Source organism: Siniperca chuatsi, linkage group LG17, assembly GCF_020085105.1.
Source record: "Siniperca chuatsi isolate FFG_IHB_CAS linkage group LG17, ASM2008510v1, whole genome shotgun sequence".
Lineage (NCBI taxonomy): Eukaryota > Metazoa > Chordata > Actinopteri > Centrarchiformes > Sinipercidae > Siniperca > Siniperca chuatsi.
This window is the reverse complement of record NC_058058.1, coordinates 15,975,664-15,998,881: the sequence shown is the minus strand read 5'-3', so window position 1 is coordinate 15,998,881 and position 23,218 is coordinate 15,975,664. Positions and strand designations below refer to the sequence as shown.

The following is a 23,218-nucleotide window of genomic DNA, read 5'->3' as shown; positions in this document are numbered from 1 at the left end:
TCCCCTCTTGTGGCGAACAAAACCTCTTTGTAACTTATGTCTTGTCATCTCACGTCTCTGCTCCACCGGGCGTGTGTCTGACCGGGTTGCTTCTTTTGATATCCGCACCCCAGAGGGTACCCATCGGTGCGCACTAGGCTCTTCCTTCCTGCTGCTGCTTCAAAACATCCGATTTCACATTGTAGCTCTCTTTTCCCCAGAAGAATTCCCTTATTGACCCGATGCAATAATTTCACTGCATACTGCAGGAGTTTTATATACTCGAGCGATACCTCGTATCCTTGTCGTGATGGCATAGGTTAATGTAGGCTATGCGAAGAAACCTGCTTTGTTAGTGCTCGGATATGCGCAGGATACAGCAATAATGGTGTCAATATACCCCACCGTCGTCTAACATTGGTAATTCCTACTGTCCAATAAGATCTAAGGAATGATGACATCAATGGATATCTGTTCAATAGAGCAGGTTGCGCAAAATTAATATCTTGTCATTTTTGGATATCTCAGAAGTCGCAGTCTTGAGTTAGTGTGTGAATATTTAACTTCGGCTGTAGGTAACATTACTGCCTGACAGATTAGCACAAGTAACGACTGCAGACTAGGGCTGTTAGTGACCTAATTCCTGATACCTGAGCCATAAACAAGCCTTTTAAAAGTTCATTTTTAATCAGATTCATTTTTAATGTAAATGAATAGGACTACGCATTTATTTTTATTATTTTATTTTATCTGTCATCTAGGCTATTTTATAAGTCTATTTTTAAGGACCACTAAGTAGAAGAGAATACCAGTAAGCGACCGAACTATACAGTCGCTCCGCAGTGTGCTTCAGATTTACTCAATCTCCCACAATGCAACGCAAGCGACGTCAGAATCTCGCGACCCAACGTGGATTTCAACGTCGTGTAGCAGCCCAGCGATAGCTTTATCTAGATTAAAATAAATACATTTTCTGCACTCATTGACCGTTGCAGCTCCAGTGGTATGTGTGCCGAGGCGCTTTTAACCTCCATTTCTACCTCACTGACCACTTAAACGTTTTCGGAAGACTTTTTAACACGGAATTGCAGTGGAGTGCCAGTTTTTCACGAGTCGCACCAGGACTTAACCTGCATGAAAATGAAGACTCCTCCTGAGGAAAAATCAGCCAACTTTCTGTTAGACGCTTCTCTGCTGTATAAAGATAAATGTCCTGAGCTATCACGGTTCTTCCTGTAAGAAACTTTGTTTAAAATCCTAACGTTACATGAATTTCACTTTCACAGCTGAGTCCTTCATTTCTGTTCTTTATTGTTGTAATAGTAGCATGTAGGCGCTAGGTGGAAGAGCTCGACTAGTGTAAACGGTTGACTTCCTGCCAATATGACGATATCTGTTTATAGATTGAAGGTAGTAACATTACACTGAAATCTTTATTTTCTAACTTTAGTTTGTCTCAGAGTGGTGTCTAGATACGTCCAATAGTCCACATGAAAAATATATTGATTTAATAGTTATTTTATTCTGTAGATGATGTTTGTCTGATTTTAGATTTCACTTTAGCTTCCCCCCAGTTACCCCTATACTTACAGGGATCTTTAATGATTTTAAGTAAAGACAAGCCCATATATACTACAGAAATATTTACACATAAAATTGACGAGAAATGAAAAATCAGCATTTCCTTTGATCATAACCAAAGTATAGGCTTGTTTGACTGGCGTGTTAACAAATATTTATGATGCTAACAGACATTTTAACAGTATTAGAAAGCATCAATAACAGAGTGAATTGATGTCTAGTACTACGCTGGGTATTAAAAGAGTGATAGCAGGAAACTTTGGTGGTGGTACTCTACTGTGATTGTTCTTTTAATATTCAATCACCGTTCAAAGGGCAGAATATATACTGTTGTTTTAGAATTGGCTGCAGTCGTTTACAGTGTTTCTCATCTTACCACATATTTGTGCATTTTTTATTCGAACAAGGCCTGATTATGTCTCACACTCACGTTTTTTGCTCCTTTTGTAAATTTGCCCTATGAGGATGTGTTAAAGCCATCTTAAGGGATGAGAGATCATCAGTGACTGATGTACGTTCACAGCTTGGTTTATCATTGTGTTTGAACAACTAAGTCTATGAGTAAGATTTGGCTGTTCAAGTTATTGTTGTTGTTTATTTGAACATTGAATTGTGCTTCTTATTGTGAAGCATGAGTGTTTGTGTACTTTTAGTGGAATGGAGCGTACCTGCTGCTATTCCTATGACATAAATGGCATATTGAAGCTGGACATTAGCCAGTTGTGTCCAGTGGCTGCTCATGTGCAGGTGCAGTGGACACGTTTGTGCAGCACGTGTGAGCTATTGCAACCGATGAATTCAGTTTAACTTTACTGTCATTCAATCTTTTGAAGTTTCAGACTGAAGTTGATTTAATTGGTGAGGTCACAGCACCTTCCTAACAAGCATAAAAATGAGAGCAACTCAAAGAAAACAGTGCTGCAAGCAAAGACTATCCCTCTAATCATCGGGTAGGTGAGCCAGACAGTCTGTAAGCCTCGTCTCTTCTCTTGTATCTTTTGCATGGTTTACATAAAAGGACCCATACAGAGTACCCAGTCTCTCCCAACTTACCAACTATCTTTATCTAATTTGCCTCCTGTAGTCAAGTCTTTTCGTTCCTATTAGAATAAAACACAATAGTAATTAATGCCAGTTTCTAATTTGCTTCATCATTTACAGTTCACTGCTTCAGTTTTGTTGCTTTTGCCAAAATAGGCATTTATTCCATTTTCTTCTGACCCACACAGTGGTGATTGGTGACTGCCATTTTGTATAGAAAGTAAAAGCCGAAAGAATTTCAGGAGAAATCCTCTTAAGCCTTAGTCTGTCTGTGTGTGTGTGTGTGTGTGTGTGTGTGTGTGTGTGTGTGTGTGTGTGTCTGGGTGAAAGAAAGAGAAGGAAATTGTCTGTGTGTGTGTGTGGGCCCTGCACACTTACAGGTGTACTGTTTGCATGCTCAAATTTTCGTTTCGCTTATATGGGTATTAATGCATTTAAAGAGTGTAAAAGTGTGTGTGGACTCTTGTGGCTCGTGTTTGAATTGGGTTCCAGCCATGTCCCCGTATCCTCTGGCTTGTTTTCACTTTCACCTGAGCCAGGAAATTTCTGGGCAGAACCATGAATGGAAACAAAAACAGAGGTTTTAAGAGTGAAACCCCAAGTCGGGGTCGTTTCACGGATGTGTGTGAGCCCACTGCTACTTTAATTCATTGATCTGTTCCCCAGATTCCCTGGCTATGATGGGCTGTGGTTATAGAGAACATTTTGACCACATTTAACTATGACCAGCTGTCCAGCAGGCAAGACATGAATCTGAATTTTTGGACCACTGGCTGTAAGACCTGGCTGGTTTCATGCCAAAGTGCCTGGCAGAGAAGACACAATTAGCAGCCACAGCCAAAATTTACACAAAGTTTGATGAGCTAATTCACTACTGCATTTGATCTTCTGCCAGCATGATAATATGGAAGGCATTCTAGGAGGGAAATTACTGTTAAGAATTAACGTTTCACAGAGTCGATCAGTTAACTCAGGGGAAACTAAAATGTTTTTATCATCATCCACTCAAACAGCTGGCATACGTGGTCAGTGTGCATTGATGATGTTTTTAGTGCTAATGAACCACAACTGTCTCTCTGTTTTCTTCTGGGGGTTTCCAGTGTCTTCGCTTTCTCCAGTTATGGTTGTGGTCATGCGTTACTGAAGTGTTTGTTTCGTGGGTGTGCGTCCGTACTCATACACACTACAACACATATTTGTTGGATCGTGTTACTGCCTTCTGCCAATGTCTTCACCTTCTGTCAGGGTGATGATGACTGACTGTGTTTGTGTGTATGTTTGCATCAGGGTTACAAGTGGTTTTAAGTATTATTATCGTTCTTGGTTTTCAGTAAGAATGTATCAATATTGACTTTTGATAAAGGCTTTCATGAAATTATTTCAGTCAAATGTTAGTAGTCGTGTGTGTGTGTACGTGTGTGTATTGGGGGGTTGTGTAGGAGTGTATTTAGCGAACGCGACCGCCTGTTGCATGTTGGTGTTTTTGTCCTTGTATGTGAACCGACGTCACTTTATTGTGGCTCACATTGCCGGACTAGTGAAGCTGTTTTCCAGTAAGTTCATCATCATAGACTGAGTGTTCTGATAACCAAAATATGCAGGATGTCTACTGGACAAACAGTGTCACAATTACACTACTTGTAAATAGCCTCAAGTGATTTTGTTCTGCATTAAATACTGTATTATTTTTTTCTTCACAGACACCAGCATATTGTCTATGCTGATAGCGATATATCAGTGATAATCTAATATCACTCCTGAACTCTGATATATCAGTGGAGGTCTGTGTTGGGCAGGCAATAATTAAAGCTGAGTAAGACTTAAAACTATTATCTTGATTATCAAATAATTTACCAATTATTTTTTCTCAATTGTTTTGTAAAATGTCAGAAAATAGTGAAAAATGACCATTATGATTTTCCAGAGCCCATGGTGACGACCAAAAGTCTAACGCCATTCTGGCGGCTCTGTGAGGCTGTACTTAGGCACAGCGGTACTTTGAGCTACATGCTAAAGTCAACATGCTAACATGCGCACAATGACAATGCCAACATGACTATATTAAGCAGGTGTAATGTTTACCATGTGTACCATCTTAGTGTAGCGTGTTAGCATGCTAATATTTGCTAATTAGCACCAAACAACAAATTACAGTTGAGGTTGATGGGAACGTCAGTAGTTTTGCAGGTATTTGTTCATAAACCAAAGTATTGGACATATTTTTACCTGTCGGTGGCACTAGATGAAAAGTCAGGGATCACGAAAATTATTACAATTCATCCTTAGGAGAATATTAATATGTTTACCAAATTCCATGGCAGTCCATCCAATAGTTGTCAAGATATTTCACTTAAAACTACAATTGTCACAGGGGATCACCTGTGGATTAGGATTCATCTGGAAACGATGAATGCCTGTACAAAAGTTTGTGCCAGTTGAGCTATTTCACTGGATAAGTGAAAACTTTGACCTGCTGGTGGGGGACCGTGAATGTCGGTACAAATTTTCATAGCAATCCATCAAATAGCTGTTGAGAGATTTCAGTCTGGACCAAAGTTTTGGGCCGACCAATTGACAGACCACCATTGTCATCCCTTGAGGCTAAATGTGACGTAAATGATTAATTGGTCAAAATAGTTGCCTGTTGATTTTTTTTTTTGTTAATCAACTAGTCGATGAATAGACTAATTGTTTTGGCTCTAAAGCATAGCTCAGTGGTGCTTTGATGATCTAACAGTCAGTTTTTTCCTTCCTACTGCCAAAACCTTTTGAGACCTCTTTGCCATCAGTCCCGTCGCGCCCTTCTCCCCTTGCACCGTATCACTTGTCTTACGGCCCCTCTCAGCAGGAGCCAACCGACGACTCCACCCGTACATGTGAGCTCTAGACTGGGAGGCACCTGCTGGCCTCCTTCTCTGTCACGTCTGGTTGATAAATGGGACTCTGCCAATGTGTGCTGTAGAAGGATACAGTATGTAGAGTGCCCACTGACACTGACCACACCACTACTTGAGCCCGGCTGTTGTGTCTAAGTATCTGTTTTACAAGCATCAGTGAAGGTTTTTCAGAATACGGCAGCAGTTGCAGTGTTTTCCCTGATGGTAACAATAAAATGTTCATAGTGCTTTTCATTTTGTGCGCTTTGCCTCAGCCAGCACTTCTGTGTCTAAGTACATTATTACATTATAGCCCCCCCTTTCTACCCCTTTGCATCTTCCAAGGCTCTGTTGATTGCATCTCCCAGTTGTCAGCAGTTTATGTGTAGGGCCCATATCTTCAGTGTTCATCACCACAACTAAGTGTGCACTTAAAAGGAGATGCATGACAAGTATGTTAATAAGATTAGTGTCTTCGCGGTGTACCATTTCTGAGAGTCAGGGGAGCAATGGGAAGGGAGAACAGAATTCCCCAAGAATTCTCTACACTCGAGTCATCAGTGGTCTGTTCATAGTCTTGTCAGAGAATTAGCTTTTTTAGTATTGCAAAGCAATGAAGAATGTGTCGTTTTATGTAGTCAGAATGTATTTGTCAGCGGTGTCAAGTGCACCTAATGATCATTGATTATCAATAGTGAAGCAACCACCTCAGGAAATGTATTCAAAACCTGCTAACTTTCTAAATACAACTTTTATATCAGCTAAGAATAATGAAAAAGACTTTCTTAACTAACAAAATGTTTCGGGAATTGAGTCATTATCAGAGTCACAATCCACCACGCCATATATATATATATATATATATATATATATATATATATATATATATATATATATATATATATATATATATATATGACAGTTTAATCCTGTCACAGATTATTACATTTGCGGGAATAAAGGGATAGTGACTCAGACTGTGGGATGAGTGATGGCAGATATGTTGCAAATCTTTCTCCGCCAACGTCACTCAGCAGTATAAAGCAGTATAATGCACCATCTCACATATGGGGTGGTTGAGAATGCAAAGTGGAGAGCGTCAACAAACCGCAGCAGCAGCAGCAGCCAGCGGGTCAACTCCAGATTAAAGTCGACCCCACACCCCCTCCTCCTCTCCATAAACAGCCAGCCTCGTTCCTGCCTCTCCGTGCCACACGTGCAGCCAGACAGCAAATTTCCCTTCATCGATTTAAGCCCGGGGCTAATTTTAGTGGGACTTAGCAGTGGCTTAGTTAAAATGTTTGCACAAATATCCAGCCCATTGAAATGGCTTGGTGAGTTGCCCTATATTGTTTGGGAGAGACCCGTATGCTTTTCCGGTTGCATGTTTTCCACTTCACATAATGGGAAGGGCTGTCCGTGACAAACTTTTTTTTCCAGCTTGGTGTTTCCATCTTGTAATCCATCTTGGTTTATTTGCATGACTGAATTTTAACAGAATTTGTAACTACCAGGTTCTTTCCGTAAATAAGTTAAATTGAAAACTACGTGGAGCAAAATTAGTCCAAATATTCTTTCCTTATCACTTTATCTCTTAACTTGTTTATAACATTGTGAAATGAGCTGTTCTAATGCAAATTGAGAAGGGCATATTGAAATAATTGAATATACATGTTGAATTTCTTATAAATGCATTTTTCCAGTATTTTAGAGAACCAAAAACTCTATCTATTCAAGAGAAGCTGTAATTAATTATTAAAGTTTTACTTCATAATCATCTTGTGCTAATGGTTTTTTAACATTCAACTCAGTTACTGATTAATTTTACTCATATCTGGTATAAGTATTTGTTCAAAATGTCTGATCTTGCCTCCTCTTTTTCTTCCCTAGGCAGTGGCCTGTGAAGGCAAACGGTAAGTTAGGAGACCTGCACATCCTTGAGGAATTTTACCTTTTATTTACTTTACTTTTTATTTTTCATTTTTGCACGTTTTCATCAGTGATGCCTAGAGTATATAATAGCCACAAAGAGCAGAATGCAGTCGTAAGTAGGACCTTGTCACCGGCTTGTCAAGGTTGATAAACCCCACTAAACTCTCAGCCAAACACACTGAATCAGCCAGCTGTCTGAAGCAGACTGCCTGGTGGGATCAAATACACACAATCTCTCTCTCACACACACACACAAGTCCATGCCAGCCAAAACTACATCAATAGTTAGTGGTGCCATTTAGTAAGGCTGTTCAAGCTTTTCTCCTCCATACAACACAGGTCAGTCTGTAAGGGAGTAACATGGTGTGTGTTCAGAGGGTGATTTGGATAAACCTAATTGCGTATCCCAAAAACTGATGATTTGACATGGCCTTCTAGCTGAGACAATAAACAGAATCATGTAAATGTTGTTTGGCACTGACAAATGTATTGGAATGCACATTGTTTTTCTGTGAATATAGAAATATGGGAAGTTGTAATGATGAGCACAGTATCAGCTGAGAATCTTTCAACTACCTATCTCAAACTGATCTCTCTTTGCTTAATATGCTAGCTTAAAGGGATAGAAAACCGTCAACAAACTTCTCATTCTCACCCTCACATACATTTCCACCACTTCAGTTATCTGGGTATTATTGTGTTGAAAAGAAATGTGCATGACTGCACACCAGAACTTTTGCTGATAGATTTTAGATAATCTGTCTCTCTCCTCTTCTCAGCACAACCGAAGCAGATATACGCCAGTCTGTTGCAGAACACCTTGGTGTGTCTGCACTGTTATCAGTGGCTGCAGCCTGACAATCACCGGATGCGGCTGAGGCCCAAGCACCGACCGTCAGCACGGGTGCAGAGTGTCCTGCGCAGGAAAGCCAGGGGCAAACGACTCAGCCTGGTGCAAAAAAATCTGCTGCATCGCTTCCAAAAGTCCTCCTCAGTACTGGTGAGAAGACAAAACACTACAACCCCACAGATCTGCTTATGTATTGTACTGTACTGCAGCATATTGTCTTTGCAGAAAAACACCAGGGGCAGTTGTGTCCTCAGCTATACTGGTGTTGAAATAAGGGGAGGGATAGACAGCGGGGTGGTGTAGTGGTTTTTATAGCCTGACTTTAGTTTGATTTTGGGGGCAGATGCTGATATTGGTATTTAGGAATAATACCTGCTGTAAAACTGTGTCATATCACAGTTTCTTTACCTCAAACAATTTTTGTGCATTATGTCCATTTTTTTTGAATTATTATTATTATTTTTTTTACATATTTTGTTATTGTAATACTGGTGTTTCATGATAAGCCACCATTGGCTGATACTATTGTTCTTCTGCTGTATCGGTTGAACTTTAGTGATCATAGACTTTCTTCAATTGAAGGCCCTGGAATCAAACCCACTGTGTAAGCTAACATCAGCCCTGTTGAAGAGGTTTTGATCACATATCATATATAGCTGGTGTTGACTTCTGACCTATGAAGGAGGCAAGACAGAAGAATTTCTCAGTGGTGATCAAAAATGTATCACATCATTATTCATTGTAACTTAACAAGCCCTACATTGTTTCTTAATGTATTTTTTCCAGTCATTGTTATTATTTAGATTTATGAAGTCATTTGTATTCATTCCACAGAAAGTGCGTGGTTTCATTATAGTGTTCTACTCATCATTACAGTCTTTACAGTGGTCCCATTAAGCTTAACTGTAAGAGAACTAATGTTGCCAGAAAGTGCTTTGTCAACACTCGCCCTGTTCTGCCTCACAGCCCCCTAAATTGTTATAGTGGTCCTTTTGTCTGTCCTCTTAATGGATGGCACTAGGCAGGGACTAAATGGAAAGCTTATTTTGGCCAGCACCCACCCACTCTACTGATAAGCCCATTTAGATGAGGAAACCTGTGATGGAGATTGTGGCAATAGGGTCATTTTCCCCCTACATCAGAGAGCAGTGATAGGAGAGAACCACCGAAGAGCCCCTCTGGTGATCTGACATCAGCCTAATGAACAGCAGCTCTAGTGGAACTGCTGCTGCCTCATTAAAATCTGGTTGGGTTAATTTAGTATGCAGGTATTCACCACGCGAGGCACTCTGAACCCACTCTGAACCTACTCTCCACTATACATCTTTTAACTCTGAGGGCAAAGAGGAAGACAGATATGGAGAGAGGGAACAGGAATAAAAAATGGATTGAGAGAAATGGAGGAGAATAACACCGGAGTTTGAAACAGAAAAGGTGAAAAAAAGCAAGAGGGCGGAAGGTAAATAGATAAGAAAGGTGAACAAGAGAAGTCAAATGATGGACTACAGGAAAAAAAGTTGTCTTGTAACATAATTTTGTATGCAGCAGTGGCTGTGTGCCCCTTCCTGTTCTACTTCTGTGGACTGTGGTGAAGGGCAGATCCAGGGTCTGATAGGGAAGTCATCTGGAGAACGCGATTTGAGAGAAAATTTACATGAAGGAGACTGTTCTTCTTAATCTTAGAGGTCTATTAGAGGGGTTTGCAGTAAATTCAGGTACAGTTAATGAAATAATTAACCAAACACAGTACCTAAACTGTCTTAAAATATAAGTAAAAGCTTCAAGTTCAAACTTAGCCTAGTTATAACGTTAGTGTTTACAAAGTGAAGATTTACACATCACCCAATTAAAACAGGTTGCACCACACAAACTAGTTCATATGTAGAGATTAGTTGTTAGTAAATATTCCCAGCTGCCAGGTGTAACTTTTGTGTAGCTAACTGAACTAGCTAACTGACAGAACTAATGCTAATGTTAGCTTATTATTATATGACTCATTTAGACTGAAGAGTAAAAGAGGTAATAGGTGAGAGGTTGACCTATCTGAGCTGACTACATAACTACATAAATACTACTTAATCTAAAAACACACACATTTCTCTATACATTCACATGAATAAAGCAAAGTCATACCTTCATTTATAAAGGACTGGCAGTTAAGTTGAATATATCATTTGGCTCCCTAAAACTATTGTTTTTGGCACTTATGTAACAGCACATGACACTACACATGACTTCCTGTTTATATAGTTGAATGATTTTGATTGGACAGTACTTGAGATGTTTTCTAGTCACTGATTTACACATTACTACTCTAGTCTTTACTAAGACATTTAAATTTTAATGGTGCAAAACAATTTAGTAAATCACTAGTTTATAACTAGCTAGTAGCTACCAAGAGCTTGGGAAGGACTTTACACACAAACGTGGTGATGGATTTATGAATAACTGTTGCAACCCGATTCTGGACTTCAAATCCATAAACTTAAACCTGTGTGGCTCTCTTGTGTAACATCACCATCAGTCAAACATAACTATGTTGTGTGTTGTACCTTGAAGGCCTCTCTTAAAGATACTTAGGCATGACTGTGCACCTTTCCTCTTACTCATTTGTCAACAGTGGTAAATGACGATGCTTGTTCATCACGTGACTTCCTAGTAAACCAGTACACCCCGAGCATGTCCTCCAAGGTATTTTTATCCTCTGTTTTCACGGTCACTTGCCTGTCATATACTGGAGGTTCAAGGGGCAACAAGTCAAGCCACGTATGTGAGACGGCATACATATGCTCGGCAGAAGGGTGAGAGAGAGGCGATACCCTTAAAATGCATAGTGGTGGAGAGATGAGATAAGAGGACTGCAGACTGCTTTCCTTTCTTTGCCTCCCTGGCTCTGTGCTGATGAACAGAGCACAACAACCCTGACAGGGAGAGGGGCTCAGAACGAGAGCCTGCATAAAGAGATTAGCATCCAGTCGTCTCCTCTTTAAAGACAGAAGCGGGGGTCATAGTTAGGATAACAGGAGAATCAGATATAATAGAAGAAGTATTTCTTAAACTTGTGACTGTTGGCATTTTCAAAAGATGCTGCTGTTGGTTTTTAAGTCCACTGACTTGAAAACTGCCCAGTAAGATAATGTGTCACAGTGACCATGCACCTTTAATTTATTTTTTGTTAGTGTTTCATCATTTTATTGTTTTATTTCAGTGTGCCAGAGTTGAGTGTTTTGGCTGTGTACACAATATTGTGCTCTTCTTACTGTTAGTCACGTGACACCCAGGAAGAAGTGGAGGATTTATTGGCTAAATAATCAAAACACGCTGTTGTATAAATTTATTGTCATAACCATGCCTGTTAGGCAGGCATAGACGTTTATTCAAAACAAGATGTGAGTATTTGCAGACGCAGATATCCATGTTTGCTTGTGTTCTCAGCGCTCCTCCAAATGTCAAAACAGTTCTGGGCTCTTGCTCTGGATGAAAAGTGTTGTGGGACACTTTGAAGAGCTAATTTGAGGGGTTTTTTTAATCTCATATTTGGATTAGTTTAAGAAGTTTCTCCAGGCCAAGTTGCATTAATAAAGTCTTTCCAGCTTTTGCGAGTGAAATATTTAGTCTTCTAAACAATATAGCCTACATATTGCATACAACTGTAATATGTGTCATTTTATTCTATACTGTATACTGACATACTGTATATACAGTAAATTTGTGTTGAACTTAAGGAAATCTGCCCCAAAAATATAGGCATAAAAACATCAGACAGGCAGGAACACATGACAAGAAGATGCATATTCATGCTCATACACATGGGTGGTATGCAGTATTTATACTCCAGGGTGTAAATCCCCTTCATTTCACACCATATTGCTCTCCCTTTAGGATGTATGTATGTGCCGCCCTCGGGGTGGATGCCAGTGTATGATATGCTTTCCTCAGCTCTGTGGTTGTGTCTTAGAGGTATTATAAATCAGGTATGTTTATGCATGCTGGGCAGGTTATCTAGCAATGGATATGGAAATAAGTTGGATTGTAGCCCCACAAGAGAGGCAGAGACCCTAAATGGAGTAAAGGATAGCACATTCTCCTCCTCCTTCATTCCTCCGTTCTCCCTCCTTGAGCCTAGATTTATACTTCCCAGCAGAGTTGTTTGCTACAAGAAAAAAAGTATTCAGTTCAGGCATTTCCAGGCCATATATATGAATGTGTTTTGGGGGATGAATTTATGCCTAGTGCCTAAACTCAACAGTTATTTACTAGGAAAAGAAGAAGTAATTCTACCTGGTAGTTCACCAGAAGAATTACTCTTTTTTCAAGACAGGTGGATAGGCATATTTACTGAATGTGTAGGCATGTTGCCATTCTCTGAAAACAACACTTGAAAACAATAAAAGATTAACCAGGCATGGAAAAACATAGTAACAGAACATAAGTGGTTGAAAAATCCTTCCTTTTCCCAGAAGGGCCATTTCTTCCTGACGTCCAACCTCTCTTTGTAATTTATGTCACCACTGCTCCTTGACCTCATTGACCACCTCTCATCCTCTCATCCCCTATTCTTCTGTTTTTTTTTCTTTTTCTCTCCAATCCCTCCCATTTTTTTCCTCTTGTGTTTCACCTCAATGCATCTACCTGACTGCCCCCTACCCCCTCGCATTATCCTCATCTTTCTTCTCTCCTCCCTCCATTCTTGGCCATCTCTTCACCACATCCCTCTGTCATATTTATCTTTACTGGAATAACGTCGCTGGAGAATGTGCCTCTTGAGGAGATGACAGGAAACAGGAGACAGCGATGTCTGGCTGGTGCTTTGCCTGTTTGCTCTCAGGAAACAGGAAAAGCTCCACCGAGGGTTTTGACACCTCGAGGGTGTGCAGCAAGTGACATGATGATGGGGGGGGGTATGGGGAAGAGAAAGGCCTGCTCTTCACTGTCATCATGTTTGTAGCCCAGTTCACAGACAGGATAAACCCCATATAGAGAATTTGATGCTGCATCATAAGAGAATGTCATCTCTCAATTAGCCTCTGTGCTTCTCTTCATTTCATTTCCTCACCACTATTAAAAGTCTACTCTGGAACTTGGCAATCCCTACTGTAGGCTTAACTGTAAGTTGGCACGGGTGTCAAGGTTTGGAAGCCGCTACTGTTCAGTTTTTAGATCCTCACTCACCAGCGTTTACAGTATATTGCTCCTGTAAGCGATTCTGTCAGCACGTGTGCACATTAATGGCTCATCTCATATTTCAATCAGAATCAGCTTTATTGGCAAAGTATGCGTACACATACGAGGAATTTGCGAACAATTTACAGAAAGATAGAAATAGACATACGGCTCAAAAAACAAGGACGATGAAGCTGAACAAAGAGGTAAAAATAAACATAGAACTATTATGCACATACAAGTGTGTGAAAAATAGGTGTACATATAAATATATACAGTATAAAAAGCAACCATGACCAACATACAATGTCTTTATACAAGTTAGGTGCCTCTGTAAATAAATATCTGTTATGAAGCCACATACACATACCTCTTATGATGGCCACAGAGGATCTCCAAATCCAGATCTGTCTCTAAGCTGTATTGTTTATTCCTATACCCCAAAACTCCATCTGTGCTTAGAGCAGCTGCACCCTGAAGCGCAGCTGGTCCATCCAGGGGCCAGATGCATAAGACTGTGTGTAGATTCACAACTAAAACTGAAGACAGAAATATGCATACGCATAAGTCTCTCACCTTATATTTCATGTCTACCTTATATCACCCACAGGTATCTCTAGAAAACTGTGTGTGTGCCTTGTCTGAAGTCTGCATGAGGTGCGCACATTCTCACCACACATTCGTCTTTTATAAATAGCAGTTTGTGTGAGAAATGTTGTATGTATTGTTTTTTCATTGATACATCTGGCCCCTGGTGTGTTCTCGGGTCAAAGACATTTTGTAAATTGAAGTGCAGGCATTTAACCCTTATCAGACAATCGTGTGTGTGTTGTACCTAGTAACAATGTCAAAGACTTTACTTTTTGATCTCTCTGCTTAAAAAGACTTCTTTTTTTGTCAGTGGAAACATTTTATTTTGCATTTTGAAATGTCATAAATGCAAAATACAGTAGGCCATTAAGCAGCAGTAAGTTTCTAGATTTACGCTGTACCATGACCGCATTCCCTGGATAAAGCTTCCACAGATAATTCAATTCAAGATGCATTTGTTCTCACAGTTTATCTGTATTTTTCCAGACGTTCATTCAACAAATCATATATAATTTACTGAAACAAATGACCCAAAGCATGATGAATAACATATTATTTTATGCAATCTGGCTAACTCCTACTAAATCCTCCTTGTTGAGGACTATTAGATAAATCATCATTTAAAATGTTAATACTTTTCTTCCAGCATTTGCCCTGGTTTGTTTTGAGGCAGACCTGCTTGTGTGATGGGGGATGAAATGTGACCTTTATCACCACCAACAGAGACAGAAAGAAAGAGAGAAACAGATATGACATCTTTTTTAAATGGCCGTGTATAGCACCTCTGCATTCAGATCCGGTATCTCTGTGTATTTACTGGGCAGCCTGCCTCCAGACAGTGTGACTAAGTGGCTGCCTGCACCATCACCGCTTACCTCGTATTGATCCCCCAACTGCTCTTCTGCTTTCGGCTTTATTGTGTTGTATTGATGTGTTCTCAAATGACTTTAACACACATTGCATGCAGATGTTTGTGCTTTTCAATGCACACACACACACAGACATTTTGAAAACTCAGGCTTACATTCAATCATTCAATTGAAAGACTCTCATATGCACCTAAAAAAACATATATGTGAAGGTGTGACACGAAAGGCCAGGCAGGTCCCAGACAGTGGAAGCAAAGATGTCTGTATTGATTAGGTTCAAACATATTCACAAGAGAACTTCAGAAGAGTTTAACTCATGATTCCCCTCTTCTTATTTGCCACAATATTGGGTTACATATGGTCCACTGGCCATTGCTTCAGCTGCATGACACGAAGCTGGACAATCTCATAGAGAGTTGCCACATTTATGAGTTACCTCTCACTCATTTGCTCAATTAAACATCATACTATTATCCCTACATATACAGGGTGTAAGACAGAAACCAAAAGGCTCTTCTTTTTGTTTGGATGGGAGTAGGATGAAAGGTCAACGCTGACCCAGTGTGAAAATATACTCGGTTAGAGGCAGTGTTAGCTATTCACTGTTTGTTGTATGGTGGATTTCAGTTTAATATTGTAATCACAGGTCATGCTTTCTTCCTCTGACCATATGTTCACCATATGGTCAGAGGAAGATTTTCCTAACAGAAATTCAACTTTCTGCAAAAAACTATTGTCCTTAATATTCCCCCAACTGTGTATAGGTGGTTGTTTATCCTCTTTCCACCCTGAAGCTCCAACATGTTGCCTTGGCCATATGCTTGACTGGCCACTGTGTAGGTCTGTCTGCTGCCAGGATCAACAGCCTAAAATGAGGAAATCAAATCTCTTGTTGGCACCAGTTCACGTGTGTCCCTCCAAATGCATATACTACATTTCAAAGGATTAGCGTAAATTAGATGGGTGCACGTGAAGGGTGGGATTTCATTTCAGGCTATCATGACTTGTCGTCACTATGCATCAGCCATACCATCACTTGTTTTGGAGTGGACCGTGTCAATTTGTTGACACCTTCATATTTTTGAACTTAGTCCAATAAGTCTCTCCACACACACCTTCACTAGGCAAAGGTTTCTTTTCTTAGAGCAAATTAGTGCTTCAGTGCAGGCCAGCTGATGATAGTGGGGTTGCTAGTGGTAACTAGAGGACACGAGGATAAACAGCATTAGGTAATTCTAGCTATAAACATCCATCTGCAGCCAGCTGTCTGTCTGTGTTTGATCCACTCCACTATGAGCCACACACTTTTTTTTTTTTTGCTATGTGTTTTTTTTGTCATCTGAGTTGAAACCAGGAAATCTAAATGTCCCCAGCCCTGATCACTTACAATACGTGTTACAGCACTATTTATAACTGAGGAACAAATAGTGTTCACCACCAGTTTCCTGTTTATATTTGATTAGATGCAACCTAAATGATCTACAGGAGGAAATTGGGTAATTGCAGCAGGAAATAACAGGCAGTAGTGATGGAAAGGTTCTAAATAACAATAAAGCAAATACAGAGTGTGAAATATAACAAGACTGCTCATCACAACACTTCAGAATATGTTAAGTTGGATAGATGGATGTAAACAGGAATTAAGTGAAAATTTGAAGGATCCATGTGCAGTGTGCAAGATTTGCAATATGTGCATCACTGGCTCTCTGCATCATTAAATTTCAAGAATGAGTGTCTTATCACTGTCTGTTTATGTTATCAGGTGGAGACTAGACAAGTGAAATGTGTTATAGATGTGTAGGTGTTTGCTTTGAAAACATTCACTTTTTTATTTTTAACTATATAAAAGGACTTACATGTAACTTTGAATATAGCAGTTCCATATCCATATTGTCTTTAACTGACTTTGCTAAAAAATAGTTGTTTTGTCAAAGTCAAGTTGCAAGCAAGATTTTGTTGAAGTTGATGCATGCAGGGACTCAATTTGAAATTTCAGTGTCAGTTTCCAAGCAGAAATTCTCTAAATGTAAGAAATTACTGAATTTTACTTCTCCACAGTTGTTTATGACTTGCAAACATTATTTTAGCTGTGAAGATGTGTAGTATTAATGCTTTAATAATCCTCAGAGGAAAGGGCTAGAACATCATGAAAACATTAGAAATTCAATGTTGGGCTTGAGGACACTACAGCAGGATAGATATTTCCTCCTATACACGTCAACCCAGATCCTCCAGTAGAGTGCTCTACCCACTCTTATCTGTTTCTCTGAAATACCTCTATATAACCAGAAAGTTGTACCAGTATAACATCCTTTGCCCTGCCTTTGTAACACAAAGAAAAACCTGCACAACAGTGTGTACCTGAATGAGAACAGCTTTAGAATCTCCAGCTAAATAATTCACCCCTAGTATATTAAAAACAGTCTGTTTCAGCTTTATCTGCATCATCAGCATAGCTGCTTTGATTTGTTATGACTCCTTTTTATACGATTGCAATCATAATCTGTTTGAGCTTTGCTAAATTTAGAAGAGTACAGATTATTTCAAGTTCAGCAGAGATGAGTTTGATGTGAAGCTTCATTTGCTTAAATTGAGGCTTGCCTATTTAGGAGTTCGAAAGAAATTAGTTTTATACCACTTATATGATCATAATAACTCAGGAAACAAAAAACTTAACTGTTTTTGATGACCTCCATATTCAGCTATACCTTTCCAATATGAGGAAATTGCCTCAGATAACACAAAACTATCATCAGCATACATTATGTATGTGTGCTGCACTATGAATAATATCATTTATCCTCTTTGACTTTGATCCTATTGATTTTAACAAACAAATTTTGCGTACAAATAGGAAGAATTTATCACATGATTTTGCATACAGAAACAATATGATATATTCTACATGGAATTTTTTTTAAATCTTTCTGGATTCCAACAATATCTTTCAACCATACATTTCTGTGTTTGGACATGCTCAGATGATGTCCAGACTTTTTATCCTATAAGGTATATTTTGTTTGCAAACAAGGATGTGTCTAGATGAGTCCAGTTTGGATTAAAGTGTCACCCCTGACAAAGCAGCAGCAGAGTGCTGGCTGTTCCAAAGATTTGACAGTGCATTGGTCAGTCTTCCTTTGAGCCACACCCCTGTGGCAAAGATGGGTGGGCCGGTTGCTGAGCTTGGTCTGTATAAAGCTGGACATGCAGGCTCATGTAGTAAACACTTCACACACGGTCACGTAGAAAGAAAGAAAGAAAGAGGAACTCTGTACTCCTGGTGCTTCGAAACCCAACTCTACAACACTCAGAAACAGACGCCTGTCAGAATCTAAAATGGCTACCTTCGTGTCGGTGAGTTTTCCTCATCAGCATTCAGGACTGTCGACAGCTTGGCTCAGATTTGCTGACCTCTGCAGTGGTGGTCTGTTGTGACCAGTTTTAACCTTGTGCAACTCTGGATGGCTTGTGTCATTAATGGGATTTAAGTTACTGAAGGCTGGGAGTAATATTGAAGAAGAGTTTATAATCAACACTAAATGGCACTTAACACTTTCTACTGCATTTTCTACAGTGAGGAAATTATTCTCCAGGGAGGAAAGTATAACTGGCTCTCCTGTTCAAGAGTTTTTTTCTGTACTGGAGTTGGTTTAAGCTTCTTAGTTCAGAAAACAAAGAAACAAGCTACTGCCTGTAGCTTGTCTTGCACTTAGGGTCAGCTCATCACTGGGATGATGTGATTGTCTCCAAATTGTTATTGTCGCTTGATCTGATGGTGGTGTCTTAGTTGTGAATACTGGGCAGCATTTGAATAAGAGTATCGGCCAAATGCTGTAAATGTGAAGAGTGATTGTGGCGATTACTATAGCATTGTTTGGGAATGTACCATAGTGTCTGATTTGTAAAACAGTGGATTTGTGCTTCATTAAGTTCTTATTGATTGATTACTGATGAACACCCTACGTGCACGTCTGGGATGTTGTCTTGAATCATAAGGATCTTATGACCTGGCAGTTGGGTCTCATAACTCTCACAAATGTCTGCATGCTATGCCTTATATAGGATCTTGTGTAAACTGTGCCAGGAAATTGCTTATCATTTGTCACGTGAGATGCAGTAAAATGTAAACTCAACTGCCAAAGTAATTGTAGTTACAAAAGGTTCATAGAGATTAACTGAAAAAGTTGGCTGACGGCCCTTATAGCACCCATACCCTGAATAGGTAAAACTGCATGGCAACAGCCCCACCTTGCCCTCTCACAGGCTAAGTCAATGTTTACCATCCTGCTACTAATCCAGTTATTTTCATATCTGTGCAAACATTCAAAGGTAAGATAATCATGGGGATGTTTGGCAGGGCCAACGGGAAGAGCCTCAGCTGTTAAGTGAATCATCTCCTGTCATGAATTTGCTTCCATTGTGAACTATTCCTCAGCTGTGAGATGGTAATAGATGTGCCTGGCATCTGTGAGGCTTTGGGCTGGCCTTGCGTCACCCAGGGCATATGAGCACTCATTACAGCCCCTCTGCCACAAGTGCAGCTAGTCCTGCTCTCTGCGTCCCTGGGGTCATTCTGTCACTGCAATCGATGTCCAGACTAAGTCACAACAAACTCCTGTGTGTCCCAGAGAAAGACAGACAGCTGTGGCTAGACTGTGTTTTAAGAAAAATAACTTAAATGACAAAAGCTTCACCCTCCCTCACTTAGATTTACATTAGTTGGTAGATAGATTGGTATTATACAAGTACTGTGAGAACTGGGCCCTGGCAGTAAATATGAAGAAAACTAATGTCATGATTTTTCAAAAATGCCCCAGTTTACAATTAATAATCATATCATTGAACACAGTATGAGTTATACCTACCTTGGTATATCCATCATTTCCGAATTCCAATTAAAATTTGGCTTAAAATATTTGATAGTGTCATCCAGCCCATTGCACTGTATGGTAGTGAAGTATGGTGTCCACTCAGTCATCATAACTATACCCGTTGGGACAAACATCCAACAGAATCTTTACATGCAGAATTCTGCAGATACATTTTACACGTACATAGAAAAACAGATACCCAATTTTTTTGATCCCCTTAAATCCAGCCCCCTAGACACCCTCCATTCCAAAGCCCTCCAAACCCAAGAGCTGAACCCAGAAAAGAGTCTCTTATGTCAGTTGGTGCTGAGACTAACTGCCCCCTCTCAGACACACTCTGACCAGTCTCACAACGGCACTGCTTTCCAAACACCAATCAGACTAAACCAAATTATAAAGAAACCTATTTTGAACACTGGAAAGAAGAAATTAAAAGCCAAAGTAGATCAGAATGTTTTCTGGCCCTAAAAAGAGATTATGAAGTGGCAGAATATCTCTCTACTGTCAGAGATAGAAAGCATAGACAGATCCTAACCAAGTACAGGCTGACCACAAACTGGCAATCGAAAAAGGAAGACACAAAAAATCCTGGCAACCAAAAGAAAACAGAATATGTGGTCACTGTTCAACAGGTGAGAGTGAGACAAAGATGCACTTCCTCCTATAATGTACAACATTCGATGAATTAAGGAAAATTTACATTAACAAGTTCAACTCTGTAATCTCAGATTTCAGAGAGCTAAATGACCTCTCACAATTAAAAATACTCCTAGGAGGAGGAGACAGGGCAGATCTTGGTGCCCAATATGTATCAACATGCCACAACCTGAGGGACAGTGAATGACTTAGACACACACACATTCATAAAAAAAAATTGCAATGTTTATGTAGTTTTCACTTACTTGTATTTGTATTTTAACTGCAAATTAATATTTTTATTATTATTATTATTATCATAACTATATTATCTTACATATCTGTATATATTCTAATAGCACATTTTTTATGTTTAACATTTTTTTTATTTCACACATGCTTTGGCAATGTTAACATCTGTTTCCCATGCCGATGAAGCCCATTTGAATTGAATATTATACAAAAGTAGTTTCAAGGACCTTTCAGGAAACTTGCTGAATTCTTTTGAAAAATATCCCTTTGGGGATACCTTGTATGCCTTCACCTCAAAACTTTGTCGTGTATGAGAGGAATATAGAGACAGGCCATGCAATTTTAATGAATATGTTCCTTCCCTCTCCTTATCCCAGATGGCCACCTGCCACACTTGCAATACAACATCCAGACACAAAGGAATGAACAGGGAGTTTATAGCTACACTCGCTAAGACCCACAGCACACCAGGGAGCGCTGGCAAACACAAGACTCCACAGTCAACCAACAGAGCCAACATGACTACCCCCAAGACTCCTGGCAAAGACAAGACACCTGCTCATACACCTAGGTAAGTTATTTTAAGGTGGCTGGTATTAATAACCCCTGAGCTAAAATTTTTTGATATAACCTTCCTCGACTAAACTTGGTAGGTGTCACAGACATCCGAGAGGATGATGTGTCAGGCATGTTAGCATTTGAATGATTAAGTTTCTATTTATTCAGCATTAAGAGAACTGCAGCTAGCTGTATGGGTAGTACGTGTTGGTATGCATGCTTGCCAGATCATATACTTGTTGACAGCACACTTTTAACATTTCCTGCCAACCAACAAAATCTCAAGTTACTGTATCTTAACTCTTCATCTCTCTCCCTTTTTCTTTCTCTTTCTCCTCCCCTACCAACCCTCTCTCTTTTCTGCCAGGTCCTCCACCTCCTGTAACACTTCAGGGTCAGGCTCATCTTCCTCTAAACCTAAAAATTGGGTTGTCCAGCGTCTCAGCAAGATACTCATGCGAGAGGACAACCAGGGCAGCAAGAAGAGGGGCTTGAAAGATTTTCTCTCCTCACTTTGAGTATCTCCCAAATGCACCTTGTCTTAATGTATACTCTTAAAAAGCAAGGGGTTAAACCCATGTTGTAACCTGTTTACACCAAAGGCTAAGGGGGAACTTAAGAAAGTAACTTTGGTTTCCGAGCTGGTGTGGGGAGGGTTACAGTTTGCCCACCAACACAACTATTGCTGGGCTGTTTGGAATGGCACTCCTGGTATCCTGAATGCAACAACTGGGAGCACTGGGCTGGTTATTTCAACTATTAATCAGGGTTACTGCATCTTCTGCTAAGCCATTTGGAGGAGAATGCTTCTTTTGTCTATTTTAGCACATGCCTCTTATAATATCCTAAACTGGGGATGCTACTTTTAAGCGGAATGTTAAAGTGGAATTATTCAGTGTTTATCAAATGGCTGAAACATTGCCCAACTTTGTGCTGGCTGTCCAGCTTTGTTCTGTGATGGCGTTTGTGGCATGACAAGCTGGTTTACATACCAATATCCTTCTACATTTTGGATTTTTCTTTTTCTAAAGTTACAATTACACATTTATATGATAAATATATATATACATATATAACTATTTCATATTCATACTATATATGTTAAAACTTTTGTATTTGAATTTATTTACTCGCTTTATTTTTTGGCCTTCTCTAGTGGGGAGATGTGTCTGTAAATTCATTTGTTATGGCACTAAACATGACAAATGTATATATGTTGCCATTGTTGTTTATGTATGTGCATACAAATGATTTTATAACTGCATAGTCACCACTGAAGATATTTGTAATTATCTAAAATGGGACTCTGTTGCTGTTTACATTGAATAGGCACATCTGCCTAAAACCTGTACAGAAAGACTTATTGACCATCAATAGTGTCAAGATGTTTTCTTTCTTTCTTTTAATATTTTCTTTGGCTATATGTTTTTGTAAGGTTACTCTTTTCACCTTTTTGTTAAGAGCAGGAATTTAAATAGCTCTACTGCATTTTGTACTGCCTGATTACCTACCTGTTTTCCATTAGCTATTCAGTGTACAATATGTGTTTAAATCCTGAAATACCTCACATTTGTATTCCACCTACAAAGTGATTCTCTGAAATAAAATCAGTCTGTGAAACTGTGCTGCTTATTCTTACTCTGAGAACATCAAAGATGAGTGCTTGAAAATGTCTTATACTGCAACTTTAGTCTTGCAGATTTTATGTCCATGTCTCTGCAGATGTGGATGTAAAATATGCCATTAATCCAGCTGCATTTACTGAGGATGTTTGAAAGAGTCTTTACACCTAACCTTGCTCACCTGCCAACTTTGCAACTAAGAAAGCCAAACTGTGTTTGAGAGAATTATATTCATCCCCAAGAAAACTTTTGTGCCAAAGATGTAAAATCAAAAATACATACATAGTGAAATAAAATAAAATAGAACAAATTAATGTACATGTAAAACAAAGGGAGGTGCAAATTAGAAATGAAAGTGCAAAGCACGAATGGAAGTTGTCATACTATGTTATAAAGT

The 23,218-nt window shown here is 39.4% G+C and overlaps 1 protein-coding gene across 1 annotated transcript; it reads left to right on the top strand.

Annotated features, from left to right (window-relative positions):
- The first annotated feature begins 859 nt into the window (after positions 1-859).
- lg17h18orf21 (linkage group 17 C18orf21 homolog) lies at positions 860-22,823 on the top strand. The gene is made up of 5 exons (XM_044172199.1): positions 860-1,214; positions 7,368-7,390; positions 8,189-8,409; positions 21,019-21,212; positions 21,567-22,823. Exons 1-5 carry the CDS (start codon positions 1,114-1,116, stop codon positions 21,715-21,717), a joined length of 690 nt encoding a protein of 229 aa, XP_044028134.1. The 5' UTR covers positions 860-1,113; the 3' UTR covers positions 21,718-22,823.
- The last annotated feature ends 395 nt before the right edge of the window (positions 22,824-23,218 follow it).

Bases quoted from the DNA above. Each gene is read 5' to 3' on its own strand.
- lg17h18orf21 (XM_044172199.1), top strand. From the start codon at position 1,114: ATGAAAATGAAGACTCCTCCTGAGGAAAAATCAGCCAACTTTCTGTTA. The intron at 7,391-8,188 runs GTAAGTTAGGAG...TCCTCTTCTCAG, and splicing joins GTGGCCTGTGAAGGCAAACG to CACAACCGAAGCAGATATAC. The intron at 21,213-21,566 runs GTAAGTTATTTT...CTTTTCTGCCAG, and splicing joins ACACCTGCTCATACACCTAG to GTCCTCCACCTCCTGTAACA.